This window comes from Haliotis cracherodii, unplaced genomic scaffold (genome assembly GCF_022045235.1).
Source record: "Haliotis cracherodii isolate W230 unplaced genomic scaffold, xgHalCrac1.p SCAF_37, whole genome shotgun sequence".
In the NCBI taxonomy this organism is placed as follows: domain Eukaryota; kingdom Metazoa; phylum Mollusca; class Gastropoda; order Lepetellida; family Haliotidae; genus Haliotis; species Haliotis cracherodii.
Genome location: NW_027266294.1, coordinates 100570 through 121670, shown reverse-complemented (window position 1 = coordinate 121670; position 21101 = coordinate 100570). Strand labels below are relative to the sequence as shown.

At 41.4% G+C, this 21101-nt stretch overlaps 1 protein-coding gene across 1 annotated transcript in view; it reads right to left on the bottom strand.

Annotated features, from left to right (window-relative positions):
• Window positions 1-20751, bottom strand: part of LOC139477868 (F-box-like/WD repeat-containing protein TBL1XR1) — a 63911-nt gene extending 43160 nt beyond the window's left edge. Inside the window, exons 1-2 of the mRNA XM_071260303.1 lie at window positions 20279-20751; window positions 4684-4820 (exon numbers count right to left, since the gene is read on the bottom strand). Of these exons, the coding sequence (XP_071116404.1) occupies window positions 4684-4741 (58 nt within the window). The 5' untranslated portion in view covers window positions 4742-4820; window positions 20279-20751. The remainder of the gene's footprint in view (window positions 1-4683; window positions 4821-20278) is intronic.
• Window positions 20752-21101: the final 350 nt, after the last annotated feature.

Genomic DNA, 21101 nt, shown 5'->3' with positions numbered 1-21101 from the left:
CATTACAGGCTTGTCACTAGAGATGTATTGACTCACACTACAGGTTTGTCACTAGAGATGTATTGACACACACTACAACCTTGTCACTAGAGATGTATTGACACACACTACAGGCTTGTCACTAGAGATGTATTGACACACACTACAGGCTTGTCACTAGAGATTTATTGGCACACATTACAGGCTTGTCACTAGAGATGTATTGACTCACACTACAGGTTTGTCACTAGAGATGTATTGACACACACTACAAGCTTGTCACTAGAGATGTATTGACACACACTACAGGCTTGTCACTAGAGATGTATTGACTCACACTACAGGCTTGTCACTAGAGATGTACTGGCACAAACTACAGGCTTGTCACTAGAGATGTATTGACACACACTACAGGCTTGTCACTAGAGATGTATTGACACACACTACAGGCTTGTCATTAGAGATGTATTGACACACACTACAGGCTTGTCACTAGAGATATATTGACACACACTACAGGCTTGTCACTAGAGATGTATTGACACACACTACAGGCTTATCACTTAAATTTATTGACACACACTACAGGCTTGTGACTAGAGATGTATTGACACACACTACAGGCTTGTCACTAGAGATGTATTGACACACACTACAGGCTTGTGACTAAAGATGTATTGACACACACTACAGGCTTGTCACTAGAGATGTATTGACAAACACTACAGGTTTGTCACTAGAGATGTATTGACACGTACTACAGGCTTGTCACTAGAGATGTATTGACACACACTACAGGCTTGTCACTAGAGATGTAATGACACACACTACAGGCTTGTCATTAGAGATGTATTGACACACACTACAGGCTTGTCACTAGAGATGTATTGACACACACTACAGACTTGTCACTAGAGATGTATTGACACACACTACAGGCTTGTCACTAGAGATGTACTGGCACACATTACAGGCTTGTCACTAGAGATGTATTGACACACACTACAGGCTTGTCACTAGAGATGTATTGACACACACTACAGGCTTGTCACTAGAGATGTATTGACACACACTACAGACTTGTCACTAGAGATGTATTGACACACACTACAGGCTTGTCACTAGAGATGTATTGACACACATTACAGGCTTGTCACTAGGAATGTCCTCATACAGCCATATTACTAGGTAGTCACCAATAAGCATGGCAAATAAAAGTCTATCAACATTAAGATCTGTTCCGGCAAGAAGACTCCGAAGTGTTGGTCTGTATACCTAATACAAGTTTTTGCCTGCCCATCTATCCATTCACTCTGTAACTATTGCGTTTTGCAATAGTTTCAACCTATACCAATAATACCTTACAGCGTATCACCAAATCAAAATGTTATTTTGAGTGTGTGGCAGGTGGAACAAACCCAGATTAGCCAGGGCTGCACCATGGGTTGACATCCACAGCGACCTCAGCCAGGCAGAATGGAACATGAACAATCTCCTACAAAAGTATGTATCTAGACTTGCACAAGTCTCTAAGGCAATGATTATTAGTCTCAATCATAATTTCCAGAAATGTAAATAATAATAGTAAGTTTTTGAAACAATTACTTGTTTTGCCAGTCAGGGATCAACAATGTTGCGCACTCTACCATTGTCAGCTGATGCAAAGCTCCATGCAGCAAAATAAGAATCGGTTGTGCACAGAAAGGGATAGCATGCAGTGTTGCGAGTATGCAACTCCCTGTTTCAATTGACAACTTTTTGACAATTAAATAACCTATCGTGTAAGTTTTTTATTGACATTTTTTGGCACGGTAGATAATTTTATGCATTCACATGTTGGGAGCCTCCATCCCACCTTCCCTCTAGCATCATACATCTATAGATGGACCGAGTCCCCATCCCACCTTCTTCGCGCTAGCATCATACATCTATAGATGGACCGAGTCCACATATTGGGAGCCCCCATCCAAAACTTCTTCGCTCTAGCATCATACATCTATAGATGGACCGAGTCCACATATTGGGAGCCCCCATCCAAAACTTCTTCGCTCTAGCATCATACATCTATAGATGGACCGAGTCCCCATCCCACCTTCTTCGCGCTAGCATCATACATCTACAGATGGACCGAGTCCACATATTGGGAGCCCCCATCCCACCTTCTTCGCGCTAGCATCATACATCTATAGATGGACCGAGTCCCCATCCCACCTTCTTCGCGCTAGCATCATACATCTACAGATGGACCGAGTCCACATATTGGGAGCCCCCATCCAAAACTTCTTCGCTCTTGCATCATACATCTATAGATGGACCGAGTCCCCATCCTACCTTCTTTGCGCTAGCATCATACATCTACAGATGGACCGAGTCCACATATTGGGAGCCCCCATCCAAAACTTCTTCGCTCTAGCATCATACATCTATAGATGGACCGAGTCCCCATCCCACCTTCTTCGCGCTAGCATCATACATCTACAGATGGACCGAGTCCACATATTGGGAGCCCCCATCCAAAACTTCTTCGCTCTAGCATCATACATCTATAGATGGACCGAGTCCCCATCCCACCTTCTTCGCGCTAGCATCATACATCTACAGATGGACCGAGTCCACATATTGGGAGCCCCCATCCAAAACTTCTTCGCTCTAGCATCATACATCTATAGATGGACCGAGTCCCCATCCCACCTTCTTCCCTCTAGCATCATACATCTATAGATGGACAGAGTCCACATATTGGGAGCCCCCATCCCACCTCCTTCGCGCTAGCATCATACATCTACAGATGGACCGAGTCCACATATTGGGAGCCCCCATCCCACCTTCCCTCTAGCATCATACATCTATAGATGGACCGAGTCCACATATTGGGAGCCCCCATCCCACCTTCTTCGCGCTAGCATCATACATCTACAGATGGACCGAGTCCACATATTGGGAGCCCCCATCCCACCTTCTTCCCTCTAGCATCATACATCTATAGATGGACCGAGTCCACATATTGGGAGTCCCCATCCCACCTTCTTCGCGCTAGCATCATACATCTATAGATGGACCGAGTCCACATATTGGGAGCCCCCATCCAAAACTTCTTCCCTCTAGCATACATCTATAGATGGACCGAGTCCGCATGTTGGGAGTCCCCATCCCACCTTCTTCGCGCTAGCATCATACATCTATAGATGGACCGAGTCCGCATGTTGGGAGTCCCCATCCCACCTTCTTCCCTCTAGCATCATACATCTATAGATGGACCGAGTCCACATATAGGGAGTCCCCATCCCACCTTCTTCGCGCTAGCATCATACATCTATAGATGGACCGAGTCCACATATTGGGAGCCCCCATCCAAAACTTCTTCCCTCTAGCATACATCTATAGATGGACCGAGTCCACATATAGGGAGTCCCCATCCCACCTTCTTCGCGCTAGCATCATACATCTATAGATGGACCGAGTCCGCATGTTGGGAGTCCCCATCCCACCTTCTTCCCTCTAGCATACATCTATAGATGGACCGAGTCCGCATATAGGGAGTCCCCATCCCACCTTCTTCCCTCTAGCATACATGTGTGGTCGAAGTCAGAGAGATTCTGTCTGGACTGGCAGCAAAGCTTCTAATCTTATCCCACCCCTTGTGTTGCCAAGGATAGGTCAGCTAGAAGCCATTATGACTGCACCCTGTCACAACACAACCACTGCCTGGCCTACATCTGTGTCCCACAATACCATTGTATAATACAATTACTGTGAAGCCAGGTCGTCAATACTTGCTGTCAAATACAATCAACACTGGATACCCACCCTTCATCGGTGTTTCACAACACTGCAGTATTACTAGGAAGCCAGGTATGCAATACACTCTCAACACTGCAATATTACTATGAAGCCAGGTATGCAATACACTCTCGTCACTGCAGTATTACTATGAAGCCAGGTATGCAATACTGGCTGCCCAAACACTCTCAACACTGCAGTATTACTAGGAAGCCAGGTCGTCAATACACTCTCAACACTGCAGTATTACTATGAAGACAGGTATGCAATACACTCTTAACACTGCAGTATTACTATGAAGCCAGGTATGCAATACACTCTTAACACTGCAGTATTACTATGAAGCCAGGTATGCAATACACTCTCAACACTGCAGTATTACTATGAAGCCAGGTCGTCAATACACTCTCAACACTGCAGTATTACTAGGAAGCCAGGTCGTCAATACACTCTCAACACTGCAGTATTACTATGAAGCCTGGTATGCAATACACTCTCAACAGTGCAGTATTACTATGAAGCCAGGTATGCAATACACTCTTAACACTGCAGTATTACTATGAAGCCAGGTATGCAATACACTCTCAACACTGCAGTATTACTATGAAGCCTGGTATGCAATACACTCTCAACACTGCAGTATTACTATGTCAATACACTCTCGATGCTGGCTACACTGTATATTCATTCAACAGGACATCACTGAGCCAGACTGAGTGGAAATCTTCAAGTGAACACTGACAATGCTGATCAAGGCTGGCTCACATGTACAACTCACTTGCAAACACATTCCCAATCTGGAGTAGGGATGAGAACTTGAATCATTTTCTGTACATGTATAGTCCCTCTCTTCAAAACATTTCCTAATTACACCAAAAAAACTGTCTGTCCAACACTCAATATAGAGAGAAAAATTGAAATTACCTGATTCCTGCAGGTAGCGGTAAACGAGATAGTTCACCTCGTCACTGCCTAGGCTCATGGTCACTGAGGCACACGAACCATCCAGGTAGACTGGGTCTCACATCATCTGCCGGACCGCTCACATCAGACAGCTCTCACTGTCAACAAAACAGAACAATTATCATTATTACGGATCAAACAGCTCTCACCGTCAACAAAACAGAACAATTATCATTATCATGGATCAAACAGCTCTCACCTTCAACCAAACTGAACAATTATCATTATCACGGATCAAACAGCTCTCACCGTCAACAAAACAGAACAATTATCATGATTATCATTATCACACATCAGACAGCTCTCACTGTCAACAAAACTGAACAATTATCACCATTATCACACACAGACAGCTCTCACTGTCAACAAAACTTAACAATTATCACCATTATCACACACAGACAGCCCTCACTTTCAACAAAACGGAACAATTATCATTGTCACACATCAGACAGCTCTCACAACAAAATGGAACAATTATCAAATTATCATCATTATCACACATCAAACAGCCATCACTGTCAACAAATCAGAACAATTATTATCATTATCATACATCAAACAGCCATCACTGTCAACAAAATCTTACATAATCATTAGACATCAAACCCTACTTACACATCTCACAGTCAACGTCTATCAAGAAGCCCTCTGACTGACATCTCACAATGTCTATGATCCAAGACTCCTTTCCATGATTCATGAAGATGGCTTTTTTATTATTATTACAGGACTTTGTCTAAGTACTGTCAACATGTTCATAATGTCCTTCAAACATGTTAAATGAGTTCAATTTATAGCATTTACATTGTACATGTTAATATTGTCATAACCTTGACCTTTCATATTGGAAAAGGTTTTTCTGTAGAAAATGTCCAAGTTTTCAATATTACCCGATACAAGCATCAGTCTGCGTTTACAGACACTTATCCAATTATCCAATGCCAGACTCTAGTTAGTAGCATCAAATTTACAGAAAATTATTCCAAAAGACAAATCAATGCAAGTCAACTCAGAGACTGAGAAAGAAGTAGACACAAGACACAGTGACAGTAATTATCACAGGGAGGTATCCCAACATCCGGCCCAGATAGGGGACATCAGTAAATGTGACTTCAAGAAAGAAGTAGACACACAACACAGTGACAGTAATTATCACAGGGAGGTATCCCAACATCCGGCCCAGATACAGGACATCAGTAAATGTGACTTCAAGCATATGCACTCAGTATACTCCAGCTTTATGACACTGCCTGCAAATAATCAAATCTGGACCAGACAATCCCTTGATTGACAGCATGAGCATTGATCTACGCAATTTCGGATATGATGACATGCATCAACCAGCAAACATGACATCCAAATTTTGTTAGTCATCTCTTACGACAAGCATAGTCGCCTCTTAGGATAAGCATTGGTTGCTGAAGAACAATTCTAACTTGGATCTTCACAGGTTGCAGCATGGCATCTCAGAAGTCTAGCATTATACAACTGGCATCAATCCACCTGCCCGCAGGTATGCATAGACGCATGCAAGTTTAAGTATAATATCATTACCCGGAATCCCCACAGGGTGACAAGCAAAAGCTATTGGGGACTGTATGCATAGACCCGTGCAAGTTTAAGATGCTACAAAAGTGCAATAATCTTGAGCGCGACGTCAAAGCCCAGTTCACCTTGCCCCTTGCTCTCACCACTTCAGATGGGGCGGTTGGGTAGCCTAGTGGTTAAAGCGTTCGCTCGTTACACTGAAGACCCGGGTTCGATTCCCGACATGGGTACAATGTGTGAAGCCCATTTCTGGTGTACCCCGCCGTGATATTGCTGGAATATTGCTAAAAGCGGCGTAAAACCATACTCACTCACTCACTCACCACTTCGGTTTTATCTTTACTATGTGCCAGCATAAGTGATCTCCATGCCACTGCATTCAAACATTTTCCTGCTGATTCTACACAACAGAAATATTCCCACATAGTATTTGTAGAAACCTACAATGACAACAACCATTATTGATACTAAAATAATAGTGTTGTGATCATCAAAACAAGACAAAGTAATTCAATACCAAAATGCCTTTTAATTTTTTCAAGACTGAAATAACAGCTCTCAAAACAATGATTGTGACTTGTGAATGACTGCAGAAGATTTTGAACAAAGATTCTTTGCCGGAGTGTTTTTGTTTTAGGATGTTGTTGCCATTGTGAACTCCCAAACTCGTGAACACAAACAGCAAATTGGGGATGTTCCTGATGACGTTGTTGTAGCCCAATGGGGAAACCATGCCGGAAAAACACACATCCAAATTGCCTTTGAAGAATCCTTTCGTTTGTTTATTGTTTAACACAGCAAATTAGCCTATTCCAGCTACATGACGGCAGTCTTTAAATATACACCCCTGGAGCAGGTAATCCAGTGATTGACATCATGAGCTTTGATCCGCGCAACTGGAATGCGATGACTTAGCCTCACAACCCAATCCATGGAGTCACCTCTTACGACAAGCAAATGTCACTTGTAGTGATAGGTTAAGGCCTGATTTTCACATTGCAATTTATTGCAATAGTGACGCGTGTATTGCGAAACCGTCTGTACCAGAATATATTGCATATGTTCTTTCATCTGTAAATGTTGTGAACCTGAATAAAAGTGGATCCAGTGGTCTTCCCTGACATATTTTGGACCCCTTATCTTTGTGTCTTCATCCACCATTGTGCATGCTACATGTATGGTCACAAAGTATGCACAATACACACATCATATAGGAGGCTGTTTGCGAATAGTTTCACTTTTTCGATAACAGGAATAGGTTGCTAATTTCCGAATTTCATAAGTTCAATTCGACTTGCCACTGAAGTAAACTTAGCTAATAAGATGAAAATATGCATGATTTTGAAAAATGCAGTACAAACCTATATCATCCAAACATATTGTGATATGCATTCATTAGTATTTAAAATCTGGTATACCGGGTAATACCATGCACCTCTAGTCTTTGGGAAGCAATATACTTACCCTGGAATCCCCACGGGAGACAAACAAAGGTTACTGGGGATCTGTATTTTTACCCGGAATCTCCAGAGATTAATACTTGTATCGAGAAGTAAAAAAATTTAGATTCACAGACGCATCGGTGTATCATCCTACTACGTGACATATTTCAGATTTAGACGAAAGATTTTGGTTTAAAAATAGTTGTGGTTAAATTGTTTTAAGCAGGAAATTGCAATCCATCTTAATAATATGGAACCTGTCACAAAGATTTCTCATGCACATATTTTGGCATTAAACATCGTAGCCCAAGCATAAAAAACACAAAAGCCAAGATGGCATTTCACGTACATTACACAATCATACAAAAAGATGGAAATAGAAACTGAGCTGTATGTTTGACGACTTTTAGAGATATTTTTTGTAGATCATATTTAATACATTATTTAATTCATCTAAAGATTTGCTTGAAATGTATTTATTTTGCTCTTTGACATTATCGATATGGACCTGTTGTCGAAGCATGAACGCCAGAATTACGGAAAATAGTTAATAATTTAAAATCTATCAATAAAATATGATTTTTTAAATGAAATACTTGCACATGTTTAAAGACACTGTGAAAAGTGAAAGATTTAATAAATGAATGATATGACTAGTAGGTTTTTATTGATAAAATTATATATTTGTTACATGGCGACGTTTAGGCTGGTGTACCAGCATGCGATGTGTGGGGACGTCTCGGCCAGATTACCAACATGCGGTGTGGACACATGACGTCTCGTTCGGTGTACCAGCAATGTGGTGTATTGGGACACGTGATGTCTCGACCTGTGTACCGGCATGCACTGTTGAAAAGAGTTAATCTGAAACTACATATCAAAACTTGTTAACATCCATGATTATGTTTTAAAAGCTGCATCTAATGGAAGTAGAATCAATACCTGTTTGGGTCAAGTGAATACATGCGTGGGTCAAGTGAATACATGCGTGGGTCAAGTTCACACCTGTGTGGGTCAACATGGTCAAGTGAATACATGCGTGGGTCAAGTTCACACCTGTGTGGGTCAAGTGAATACCTTAGTGGGTCAAGTGAATACATGTGTGGGTCAAGTGAATACATGTGTGGGTCAAGTGAATACATGTGTGGATCAAGTGAATACATGTGTGGGTCAAGTGAATACATGTGTGGATCAAGTGAATACATGTGTGGGTCAAGTGAATACATGTGTGGATCAAGTGAATACATGTGTGGGTCAAGTGAATACATGTGTGGATCAAGTGAATACATGTGTGGATCAAGTGAATACATGTGTGGGTCAAGTGAATACATGTGAGGATCAAGTGAATACATGTGTGGATCAAGTTCACACCTGTGTGGGTCAAGTGAACACCTGTGAGGGTCAAGTGAATATCTGTGTGGGTCAAGTGAACACCTGTGTGGGTCAAGTGAACACCTGTGTGGGTCAAGTGAGTATCTGTGTGGGTCAAGTGAATACATGTGGGTCAAGTGAATCTCTTGGTATGAGTTGAATATCTATGCAGGTGTAGTGAATACCTGTGTGGGTCAAGTGATCAATTACTGACCAAACTGATAAGCCTTACAGCAGAAATATGACTTTGGGACTTACAAAGCTCAGAAATGGAGTCATTACTACACTGAGAGGCATTAAAAACATACACCAGTCAAAATCATGCGACAGTGATAATATCACACATGATATAACATGAAAAGATCATAAAACGTGAAATGGAGATCAATCTTGAGAAAATGATGTTGTTTTTCTCAGGTTTTAATGCAAACCAATGACTGGAGAGCATTTCAAATACAGGAGGTATGAAATTAAAGTTCAAAGTTCAATAACGTGTATGCCCACGACGATGGGTGACAATGCATGTCTGAAGTCTGTAAGACATTGATAAGCAGTCTTCGAATAAACGCCTGTGGAATGGCCCTCCATCCCACCTGCAGAGCTTGAGTTAACTAAGCGACAATCTGTGGTGGTTGCAAATGACATCGAACTCTACGGCCAAGCTTTTGCCACAAATGTTCAATGGGATTCAAATCTGGCGATCGAGAGGGACAATTTAACACCTGGACATTGTTTTGTTGCAAGAAATTCCGGGTCAAGCAAGCTGTATGAGATCGAGCATTATCATGTTGGAACGCCAGTTGGTTAACGTCATGTCGTCGTCCTCTCAGCAACGAACGGTAAGAGTGCTGTTTGCAACACTGTGTCAATGTCGTTGAGATTTCCACGAATCACAACCAAGTCGGAGCGAAAGGTGGCATTAATTGCACCCCACACCATGACACCTCCACCCCCAAAACAATCATGTTCAATAATGCAGTTTCGAGCAAAACTTTCATGGTTCCGTCTGTATACACGGATGCGACTATCTGGGAAACTGACGTTGCAGCGTGATTCATCTGAAAAGATGACATCTCTCCATAGCTTGGGAGCAAGACGACCACCTGCAGCTGCCCAACGTTCAGACACAAGACGGTGTGGGTGAGTCAAGATCTGGCCACGATAGGGTCGACGGCACCGGATGTTTCATGCAGCAAGGTGACGTAGGACTGTGCAATCACAGATTGGTCATCCCCTTGTTCCCATCATGCCATGGCAGTCTGTTATGCTGTTCTGAAGCGATCCCTAAGGTGACTCACAATGATGAGTTGGTTCTGCCTCCGTGACGTCACAGGCAGCGTTGTAGCCCAATGGGGAAACCATGCCGGAAAAACACACATCCAAATTGCCTTTGAAGAATCCTTTCGTTTGTTTATTGTTTAACACAGCAAATTAGCCTATTCCAGCTACATGACGGCAGTCTTTAAATATACACCCCTGGAGCAGGTAATCCAGTGATTGACATCATGAGCTTTGATCCGCGCAACTGGAATGCGATGACTTAGCCTCACAACCCAATCCATGGAGTCACCTCTTACGACAAGCAAATGTCACTTGTAGTGATAGGTTAAGGCCTGATTTTCACATTGCAATTTATTGCAATAGTGACGCGTGTATTGCGAAACCGTCTGTACCAGAATATATTGCATATGTTCTTTCATCTGTAAATGTTGTGAACCTGAATAAAAGTGGATCCAGTGGTCTTCCCTGACATATTTTGGACCCCTTATCTTTGTGTCTTCATCCACCATTGTGCATGCTACATGTATGGTCACAAAGTATGCACAATACACACATCATATAGGAGGCTGTTTGCGAATAGTTTCACTTTTTCGATAACAGGAATAGGTTGCTAATTTCCGAATTTCATAAGTTCAATTCGACTTGCCACTGAAGTAAACTTAGCTAATAAGATGAAAATATGCATGATTTTGAAAAATGCAGTACAAACCTATATCATCCAAACATATTGTGATATGCATTCATTAGTATTTAAAATCTGGTATACCGGGTAATACCATGCACCTCTAGTCTTTGGGAAGCAATATACTTACCCTGGAATCCCCACGGGAGACAAACAAAGGTTACTGGGGATCTGTATTTTTACCCGGAATCTCCAGAGATTAATACTTGTATCGAGAAGTAAAAAAATTTAGATTCACAGACGCATCGGTGTATCATCCTACTACGTGACATATTTCAGATTTAGACGAAAGATTTTGGTTTAAAAATAGTTGTGGTTAAATTGTTTTAAGCAGGAAATTGCAATCCATCTTAATAATATGGAACCTGTCACAAAGATTTCTCATGCACATATTTTGGCATTAAACATCGTAGCCCAAGCATAAAAAACACAAAAGCCAAGATGGCATTTCACGTACATTACACAATCATACAAAAAGATGGAAATAGAAACTGAGCTGTATGTTTGACGACTTTTAGAGATATTTTTTGTAGATCATATTTAATACATTATTTAATTCATCTAAAGATTTGCTTGAAATGTATTTATTTTGCTCTTTGACATTATCGATATGGACCTGTTGTCGAAGCATGAACGCCAGAATTACGGAAAATAGTTAATAATTTAAAATCTATCAATAAAATATGATTTTTTAAATGAAATACTTGCACATGTTTAAAGACACTGTGAAAAGTGAAAGATTTAATAAATGAATGATATGACTAGTAGGTTTTTATTGATAAAATTATATATTTGTTACATGGCGACGTTTAGGCTGGTGTACCAGCATGCGATGTGTGGGGACGTCTCGGCCAGATTACCAACATGCGGTGTGGACACATGACGTCTCGTTCGGTGTACCAGCAATGTGGTGTATTGGGACACGTGATGTCTCGACCTGTGTACCGGCATGCACTGTTGAAAAGAGTTAATCTGAAACTACATATCAAAACTTGTTAACATCCATGATTATGTTTTAAAAGCTGCATCTAATGGAAGTAGAATCAATACCTGTTTGGGTCAAGTGAATACATGCGTGGGTCAAGTGAATACATGCGTGGGTCAAGTTCACACCTGTGTGGGTCAACATGGTCAAGTGAATACATGCGTGGGTCAAGTTCACACCTGTGTGGGTCAAGTGAATACCTTAGTGGGTCAAGTGAATACATGTGTGGGTCAAGTGAATACATGTGTGGGTCAAGTGAATACATGTGTGGATCAAGTGAATACATGTGTGGGTCAAGTGAATACATGTGTGGATCAAGTGAATACATGTGTGGGTCAAGTGAATACATGTGTGGATCAAGTGAATACATGTGTGGGTCAAGTGAATACATGTGTGGATCAAGTGAATACATGTGTGGATCAAGTGAATACATGTGTGGGTCAAGTGAATACATGTGAGGATCAAGTGAATACATGTGTGGATCAAGTTCACACCTGTGTGGGTCAAGTGAACACCTGTGAGGGTCAAGTGAATATCTGTGTGGGTCAAGTGAACACCTGTGTGGGTCAAGTGAACACCTGTGTGGGTCAAGTGAGTATCTGTGTGGGTCAAGTGAATACATGTGGGTCAAGTGAATCTCTTGGTATGAGTTGAATATCTATGCAGGTGTAGTGAATACCTGTGTGGGTCAAGTGATCAATTACTGACCAAACTGATAAGCCTTACAGCAGAAATATGACTTTGGGACTTACAAAGCTCAGAAATGGAGTCATTACTACACTGAGAGGCATTAAAAACATACACCAGTCAAAATCATGCGACAGTGATAATATCACACATGATATAACATGAAAAGATCATAAAACGTGAAATGGAGATCAATCTTGAGAAAATGATGTTGTTTTTCTCAGGTTTTAATGCAAACCAATGACTGGAGAGCATTTCAAATACAGGAGGTATGAAATTAAAGTTCAAAGTTCAATAACGTGTATGCCCACGACGATGGGTGACAATGCATGTCTGAAGTCTGTAAGACATTGATAAGCAGTCTTCGAATAAACGCCTGTGGAATGGCCCTCCATCCCACCTGCAGAGCTTGAGTTAACTAAGCGACAATCTGTGGTGGTTGCAAATGACATCGAACTCTACGGCCAAGCTTTTGCCACAAATGTTCAATGGGATTCAAATCTGGCGATCGAGAGGGACAATTTAACACCTGGACATTGTTTTGTTGCAAGAAATTCCGGGTCAAGCAAGCTGTATGAGATCGAGCATTATCATGTTGGAACGCCAGTTGGTTAACGTCATGTCGTCGTCCTCTCAGCAACGAACGGTAAGAGTGCTGTTTGCAACACTGTGTCAATGTCGTTGAGATTTCCACGAATCACAACCAAGTCGGAGCGAAAGGTGGCATTAATTGCACCCCACACCATGACACCTCCACCCCCAAAACAATCATGTTCAATAATGCAGTTTCGAGCAAAACTTTCATGGTTCCGTCTGTATACACGGATGCGACTATCTGGGAAACTGACGTTGCAGCGTGATTCATCTGAAAAGATGACATCTCTCCATAGCTTGGGAGCAAGACGACCACCTGCAGCTGCCCAACGTTCAGACACAAGACGGTGTGGGTGAGTCAAGATCTGGCCACGATAGGGTCGACGGCACCGGATGTTTCATGCAGCAAGGTGACGTAGGACTGTGCAATCACAGATTGGTCATCCCCTTGTTCCCATCATGCCATGGCAGTCTGTTATGCTGTTCTGAAGCGATCCCTAAGGTGACTCACAATGATGAGTTGGTTCTGCCTCCGTGACGTCACAGGCAGCGTTCCTGGTCGAGGACGGTCGGCAACACTCCCAGTTGTCCTGTAACAATGCTGCAGTCGGACAACAGTTGATCGATGGACATTGAAGTGCGCAGCAACATCTCTCGAGCCATTGCATTCATAGCAGTTGGGATTCAAACTAAAAAATTTGATGTTTGACACTGTTCTGTATACCCCTTTACTTAATGTCAGTTACTAGATACACAGACACAGATAACGCCCACTTTTAGCATGATAGTGGGTGTGTGCTTTTAATGCCTCTCAGTATAGTATTCCAGAGGTTAATGATCTGGGGGCAGTTGTAACAACACATACTCTAGCACTATGGTTTCCCACCAACCTTGCAACATGACACTCCAACAACTCATCTCCTTTCTAAAAGTAAAACAACCACCGCCATCCAGCGGCGTGTAGGCCACATTCCCCACTGGGTACAGGCAGCCTCAGATCAGAGGCATGCTTCACGTTCAGGGGGACATTTTCCTTTCCATGAAAAGAATATATTCTTGAATGAAATGTTAAAATATGTCCAATGAGTTTCACAGACAGGCCAAGTAGCCAATATGGCTACAAGAATTTTTTTCCAGGTAGCCAGTGGTAAAATTAAGAAGTCAATATAACTATTATATGTACAAGTCATGGCACTAGTCTTGGAATTGTATATTAGTGTAAACTGTACTTGAGTTTTGTTATTTGTGACTCGAACAATGATGCAATTTATGTCAGATCATTGTATCATGATGCCAATCACTGGATTGTATGGTCCAGACTTGATTATTTACAGACTGACGTCATATAGATGGAATATTGCTGAGTGTGGCATTAAACAACAAACCAAAAAACAAACATGTCATGTCATCCGAGTCTCACGTCGACGACCTTCACCTGACACCCTCAAATGTCAAGGATGACATGTTTTCCACAAATTATTGGTGCTGAAAAACGCAGTACAGAGAGCTACAGCAATGTTGGGGAATTGCATTTTTTCTATGTCTGCACTCTGGCAGCAGGCACTGCTAACACAACCTTAAATAAGATACCCTTCCCTGACCCAGGAAAACTTGAACCAAATCTGATATATGTGCACATATCATCATGAACATGGTTCTTTGCATCAGCTTCAGTAGTCCTTCTTACAGACCCTGATACAAATATATATCAAATACAGCCCATGCAAGTCTATAATGTTTGACAAGTCTAGATTACTGCAGTATCAGAAAATGAAGAGAGTCACTGGGCTCCCTTTTATTATATTTTTATTAAGATAACTGAACAACTTTTTTTTCTGTACGATATGTTCATTTCAGAGACTAGATGTTAGTCTACAGCTTCAGGAGAGTTTGCAGTTATAACACTGATTTACCAGCTGAGTTTAAAAACCAAACAGAATTTTACGAGACTCTGGCTTCACGCTTAAGCAAAAGTCACAGACTGCCTGACTTCAAATTTAAGGGGTTGGTAATGCCTTGTCTGGGACCTTGACGTTTACTTCCATTGTATTGTCCAGACTCGATTATTTACAGATCGCTGTCATATAGCTGGAATATTAGAGAGTGTGGAGTTAAACAACAAACAAACCAAGTGCAAGTATGATTGTACGTCTCTTTCAGCAATATCATGGCTTTGGACACCAGTAATGGGCTTCACACAATGTACCTATGTGGGGAATCGAACCCGGGCCTTCGGCGTGATGAGTGAACGCTTTAACCACTAGGCTACCCCACTGACAAGGCTGTTACCTGGCCTGGAATCGAGTCCTTGGCATGACCATATTGTGAAACTATCCAGTCTGTGTCTACTTGCTTGTTCAGCATGTTCAGTTAACACTGTGAGATTAACACTGTACCAGAGCTCCAGACAACTTTTTGAGCAATTGAGTTTTTACTCAAAGGTTTCCATTTTAATTGGGTTATTACATTTTTCATTGGGTAACCCATATTTTTTCACTCATCTATTCATCACTCTATTGGGTTTTTCCCAAAATGAAGGCCAGGGATACTTCTTGCAGTCACTGGTGCTGGTTGGAATCGATTTCGTAGGTGTGTTGTCCGAATCCAGCTGTCTTGTCCATTATTGGTTACGTGTGGCCTGCCACTCCAAGGATAGTCTCTGACTGCATTCGTCTGTTGCCAACGTTGCCAGAAACACCAAATGGTGTTTCTGTGGATTTTAAATTGTCTTGCAACATCACGCTGACTCGATCCTGCTTTAAGCACAGCAATGGCTCGCAGACGCTCTTTTTCGGACAGGTGTGGAATTTTGTAATGCTGAATAATTGCGTCATCTTGTTGTTTTTCTGAGTGGTTGTTGTCAGCACAATGCTAAACAAGGCATATTTTGTATGGAACGCATGTTTTTCTGTAGCAGTTGCGTTTTTGTGACTTGGTTCCATACATGTACTACCAAAAAAAGTACAATATTGAAAACCAAACTTTACTTGTTTGAAAAATACACTAAAATATTGGTGTCACAGGAACTTTTGTTGTTGAGTATATGAATATCACCGATGTTTTGTTCAACAACAAAGATTTATAAGGTACTTTATTTGACGATCCAAAGCAGCGGTAGATATTTGCACTAGTCATGTAGTCCTTACCAAACTGCCCAATAGTAAAGGTATCCTAAGGACTAGTAGAAATTGACCTATTTTAAGGGTTTTGCTATATGTTATCATTATAAGAACTAGTGGACAAAAACTGTTAGTTTTTACCCTGCACAGGGACTGGCAGTCACATGAATTAATGGTCCAAGCCTAATTTCACCAGTAAAAAACTGGTAATTACCAGTAAACAGGGACGCTGAGTGAGTGAGTTGGGTTTAACGTTGTTTCTAATAGTATTCCAGTTATATATTACGGCATGTCAGGTTGATGGGGGTACAAAAGCTCGAAGTGATGCAGATCTTAGACATTTACCACTTTGCTGAAACCCACAAGCACTGGTATGGTACTGACAAACCTAGAAACATAATCGGGGCGAACCGGGATTCGAACACACAATCAAAGGTTTCTGGCATGTCCAAGGGACAGAACTCTGCACACAGGACTGGGCCAGGCCACACCTGCCATCTGATGCACAAACCTTGTGTTATGCTCTCGCTGACTGGCTGAAGATATTTCTCTCCTTTGGAGTCCATTGGTTTAATCACATGGGGCAAAATCACTTTTGATTGTTGCTAGGCAGGGCGAGTTTCAGGGTAATACCATCTTTTAAAGAAGTGCATGTGACACTTTCTCATCTCATTAAAATACAGATATAATTTATAAATGTAATAATAGTCCATATGCTGTGACTAAGTCGAAAGTAATGCTCGAAAGTAATGCCTATATTTTATAGAGGTTTGTGCTCCTAGACATCAAGATTTTAGCACACACTGTAGACCCGTGAAGATCCAGGGTAGAACTGGTCTTCAGCAACCCATGCTTGCAGTAAAAGGCGACTGACGGGATTGGGTGGTCAGGCTCGCTGACTTGGTTGATGCATGTCATCGATTCCAATTGTGTGGATCGATGCTCATGTTGTCAATCACTGGATTGTCTGGTCCAGACTCGATTATTTACAGACCACCGTCATATAGCTGGAATATTGCTGAGGGCGGCGTTAAACAGCAAACCAACCTCATACAGGACATGACACCCTGATCTAACACCCCGATACAACTGTCAACAGATCATATCGATGTGATTGTAACCATCCCAGTTTTCGGCTTGAGTCGGATACCATAAACTTTATGGACCATGACACGACCTACCACCAGTAACATATCAAAAGAGGTGTTGAGGTGCTGTTGGTAGTGGTAGAGCATCCGCCTTGGAGAGAGGAAGGTCCGGTGTTCTATCCCCGGTAGTGTCATACCAAAATACGTCAAAAGATGGTACTTGTTACTGGGGTAGTCATGTTAAACTGTGGCATGGTATCTCAGTGGGCTAGCACTATATATCAGCATTGGTCCGGACTAAGACGATGATGCCATCAATAACAGTCAGCTGAGTCTCTTCATGCAGAACAGGCGCGATGGGGTAGCCTAGTGGTTAAAGCGTTGGCTCGTCACGCCGTAGACCTGGGTTCGAATCCCCACATGGGTACAATGTGTGAAGCCCATTTTCAGGTGTCTCCCGCCATGATATTGCTGGAATATTGCAAAAAGCGGCATAAAACAATACTCATGCAGAACATAGCAATTTACAATATATGTTCACTTTCCTTGTAATGTTTTATATTAAATCTGCTAGTCCCAGAACAAGGGATGTCTTGTCAGCTTTAGAACTTGGCACAAGTGCTGGTCCTTGCCAAACTGGCCAATAGTAAGGTATCATAAGGACTAGTAGAAATAACGCCATTTTTAAGGGTTTTGCAAATATGTTATCATGTAAGGACTATTGGACTAAAATGTTAGTTTCTAGCCCTGCTTATGAACTACCACCAGTTGTCTGGTGGCACTGAGTATCCTCATAGCACTATCAAAACTGTGTAGTTGTGGTTGGCAAACAATCATGTCCTGGCGTTCTGTCTATTGTCACAGAAACACCACAAATCCACTGAGATTGAAGTCAATATAATTCTACATATTTACTGGGGTATCACTTTTAGCACCTCAGTGGTAAACAAACAAGTGGGTCAATGCTTGGAAAACATGCAGAAGTATGAGGCATGGTTTTGACACTCTAGCGTTCGTGGCAAACTCACTTGACCCAGTGGACATCTGTACCCATGCATGACAAAAAAAGACAGGCTGATTTCAAAGATGTACTGGATCTAAACCATTTGACCTTTTGAGCAAAGGTAGCCTGCAGTTATTTTTGTGAGAGTTGGCAGGCTGCCAGGAGCAGAAGAATGAGGCTATGGTCTGTTTCATAGTTCTCACAGTCTCATGGGATTGGCCTGGACTCAAACAAGAGCTGCTTTACTAAATTGTGTACAAAGTCTCCCTGTTCAGTTAAATGCCAAGACTTCTTCATCAAAGTATTCACTGATTTATCATCCGATAGACAAAATGAACATTATTCAAAGCTTTTAAGTACAATGAAAGGGAAAGTACATTGAATGTACCTTGCCACATACAATAAACCACCTTTTATAACAATACTGAAATATTCTAGTAACTGTTTCAGAGTCAGAATGATTCTAGATTATTATTGTGTGGCATTAGACAAGCGTTGACATGAGATTGCTTCCAACTAGATTTGTCCAGGCATGGCACAGTTGACTGCAGTATTACTATATAATCATATATGAATTACAACTTGTTAAATCCACACAAATTCCTCATTGTGACAGTTTTGTCACCATTACTGACATCCATCAGGGAAAGAACTGTAACTTAATCCCCTACTCAGAAAAAAACATCCCCATTGTCTGCCCATTGTGCTCTGAATTAATTCACTGAATCATTACATTTGAAAATATCAAGCAATCACGTAAGTTCACAAAGCTGTGAGGATGACTGTTTTTTTTATTAAATAATTAGAACTGTATGTACAGTACGCAACTAAGGTAATTCGAAACTTGTAAATAACATAGGTATATGATATGTGATTAAATCAAACACTCAACATGTTAAACTTAACACAGCTTCATAAAATACCTTAGATACCAAAGCGGATAAAGTAAAAGATTCTCCCGTCAAAACACCTTGGTATAATGTGGTAATATTACCATGCAACGCACCTCTAAATTTCCTGCATATAACTTATGACCCCTAACTTACTTTAATATCAATCCTAAAGAAAGCATTTGTAAGAAACTTTCAAAGGGATAAAGCTCACATGTGTAAAACTACCTCTGGTAATACCTCGTTATCATGGACAGGATCGGATGTTCAACTATAAATCAAAGAAAGGAGCTATTAATAGCACACGCTTGCTCAAGGCATAGCTAAATGGAAATGGACTATATTGGGTGGAGAGTATTGGGGAACTGACTATAGCTGTTGTGGTGACACTTGGAGGAACGGACCATAGGCCCGAAATAAGCGCTATGTTTCGTGTCCAGGTGCACTGGCATTACGCTTTCAGTACAAATTATCCAAATAATTACCTAAATGAAATTGTCACCATGAATGAATGTAAAACGGTGAAAACTTACACTGCCATAAACAGCAAATCTTGCTCACTATATCTCGACTACCTCGACCAACACAACCTGTGAAAATGTCGGCAATAAGGTAACATTGGTATACTAACTGCAACCTCATTACACACAATAATATTCTCCCTCAGTCGTATCAATGGCAACCATCAAATAGAACCGTTATGATTTGTCATGCAACGTATTTGTGGAACTATAGCCTTTTCTAAGTTTCCATTCAAACGAAAACGCGAGGCTTTCATCCCTTTTGTGGCCGAACCATAAATTGATATTCCAAACTACACAATACATACATTATCAGAACACTGAGAGGGGGTAAAGACCTACCTTGCTATCACTAGTCCCACAGCAGATTCTTATATCAGTAGGATAATACTGCGCCTTACGAATCGTTCACAGCAGGTTCCAAACAACGCCACACAACTTGTGCACGTTTCTGAGATAAAGAATACAAAATTCCAGACGAAAATGCCAAACTACGGTACTGTTTACATCCAAACACCGTGTGAACCACAAAATATTCCGTGAATAATAAGCAGAATCTTTAAATTATAATTGGTACTCTTCAGCGTTGCCTTCTCTTCCCCTCCTTATGGCGACAATGGCGGAAGAACACTATGCAGTGCGGCAAACAGGCTTCTGACTGCAAGCAAGAGATTAAATATATGTACACGTATGACGATTGGCGAGTCCTGTAAGAGCATTAAAACCCATCGAGCGATTATCAGAGTGCTGTTATAAATAAATTCATGTTCGATTTTGTCTGCGGGTTTCATTGCACTAACCTCGCGGAGCGATACATCATCATGGACACGCAACACGACCGAATTACTGTGAGTGACGTCACAAAATTGGGTTGAATTATTCTCATTTCGAAAGGGGTTGAAGGTCTGAGTGGAATGTGTTTTTTTTGTTATGACGTGTGTCCTGCTGGTTTTCAATGACACACGCAAGTTGTTTTAAGGTAGAACCTGTCAAATTGTTAACATATTAACAGAGTACGTGCCAGAGGTTTCTATATGGAAAGAATAATCTATCCTGGCGGACATTGTTAATGATGAAATCTTCCAGATTAGTCTATATGCAGTGAGTGTTGAAACAAAAAGTAGCCGGTGCGTCTGGTGTGATACAAATGATCGGAACAAACTAC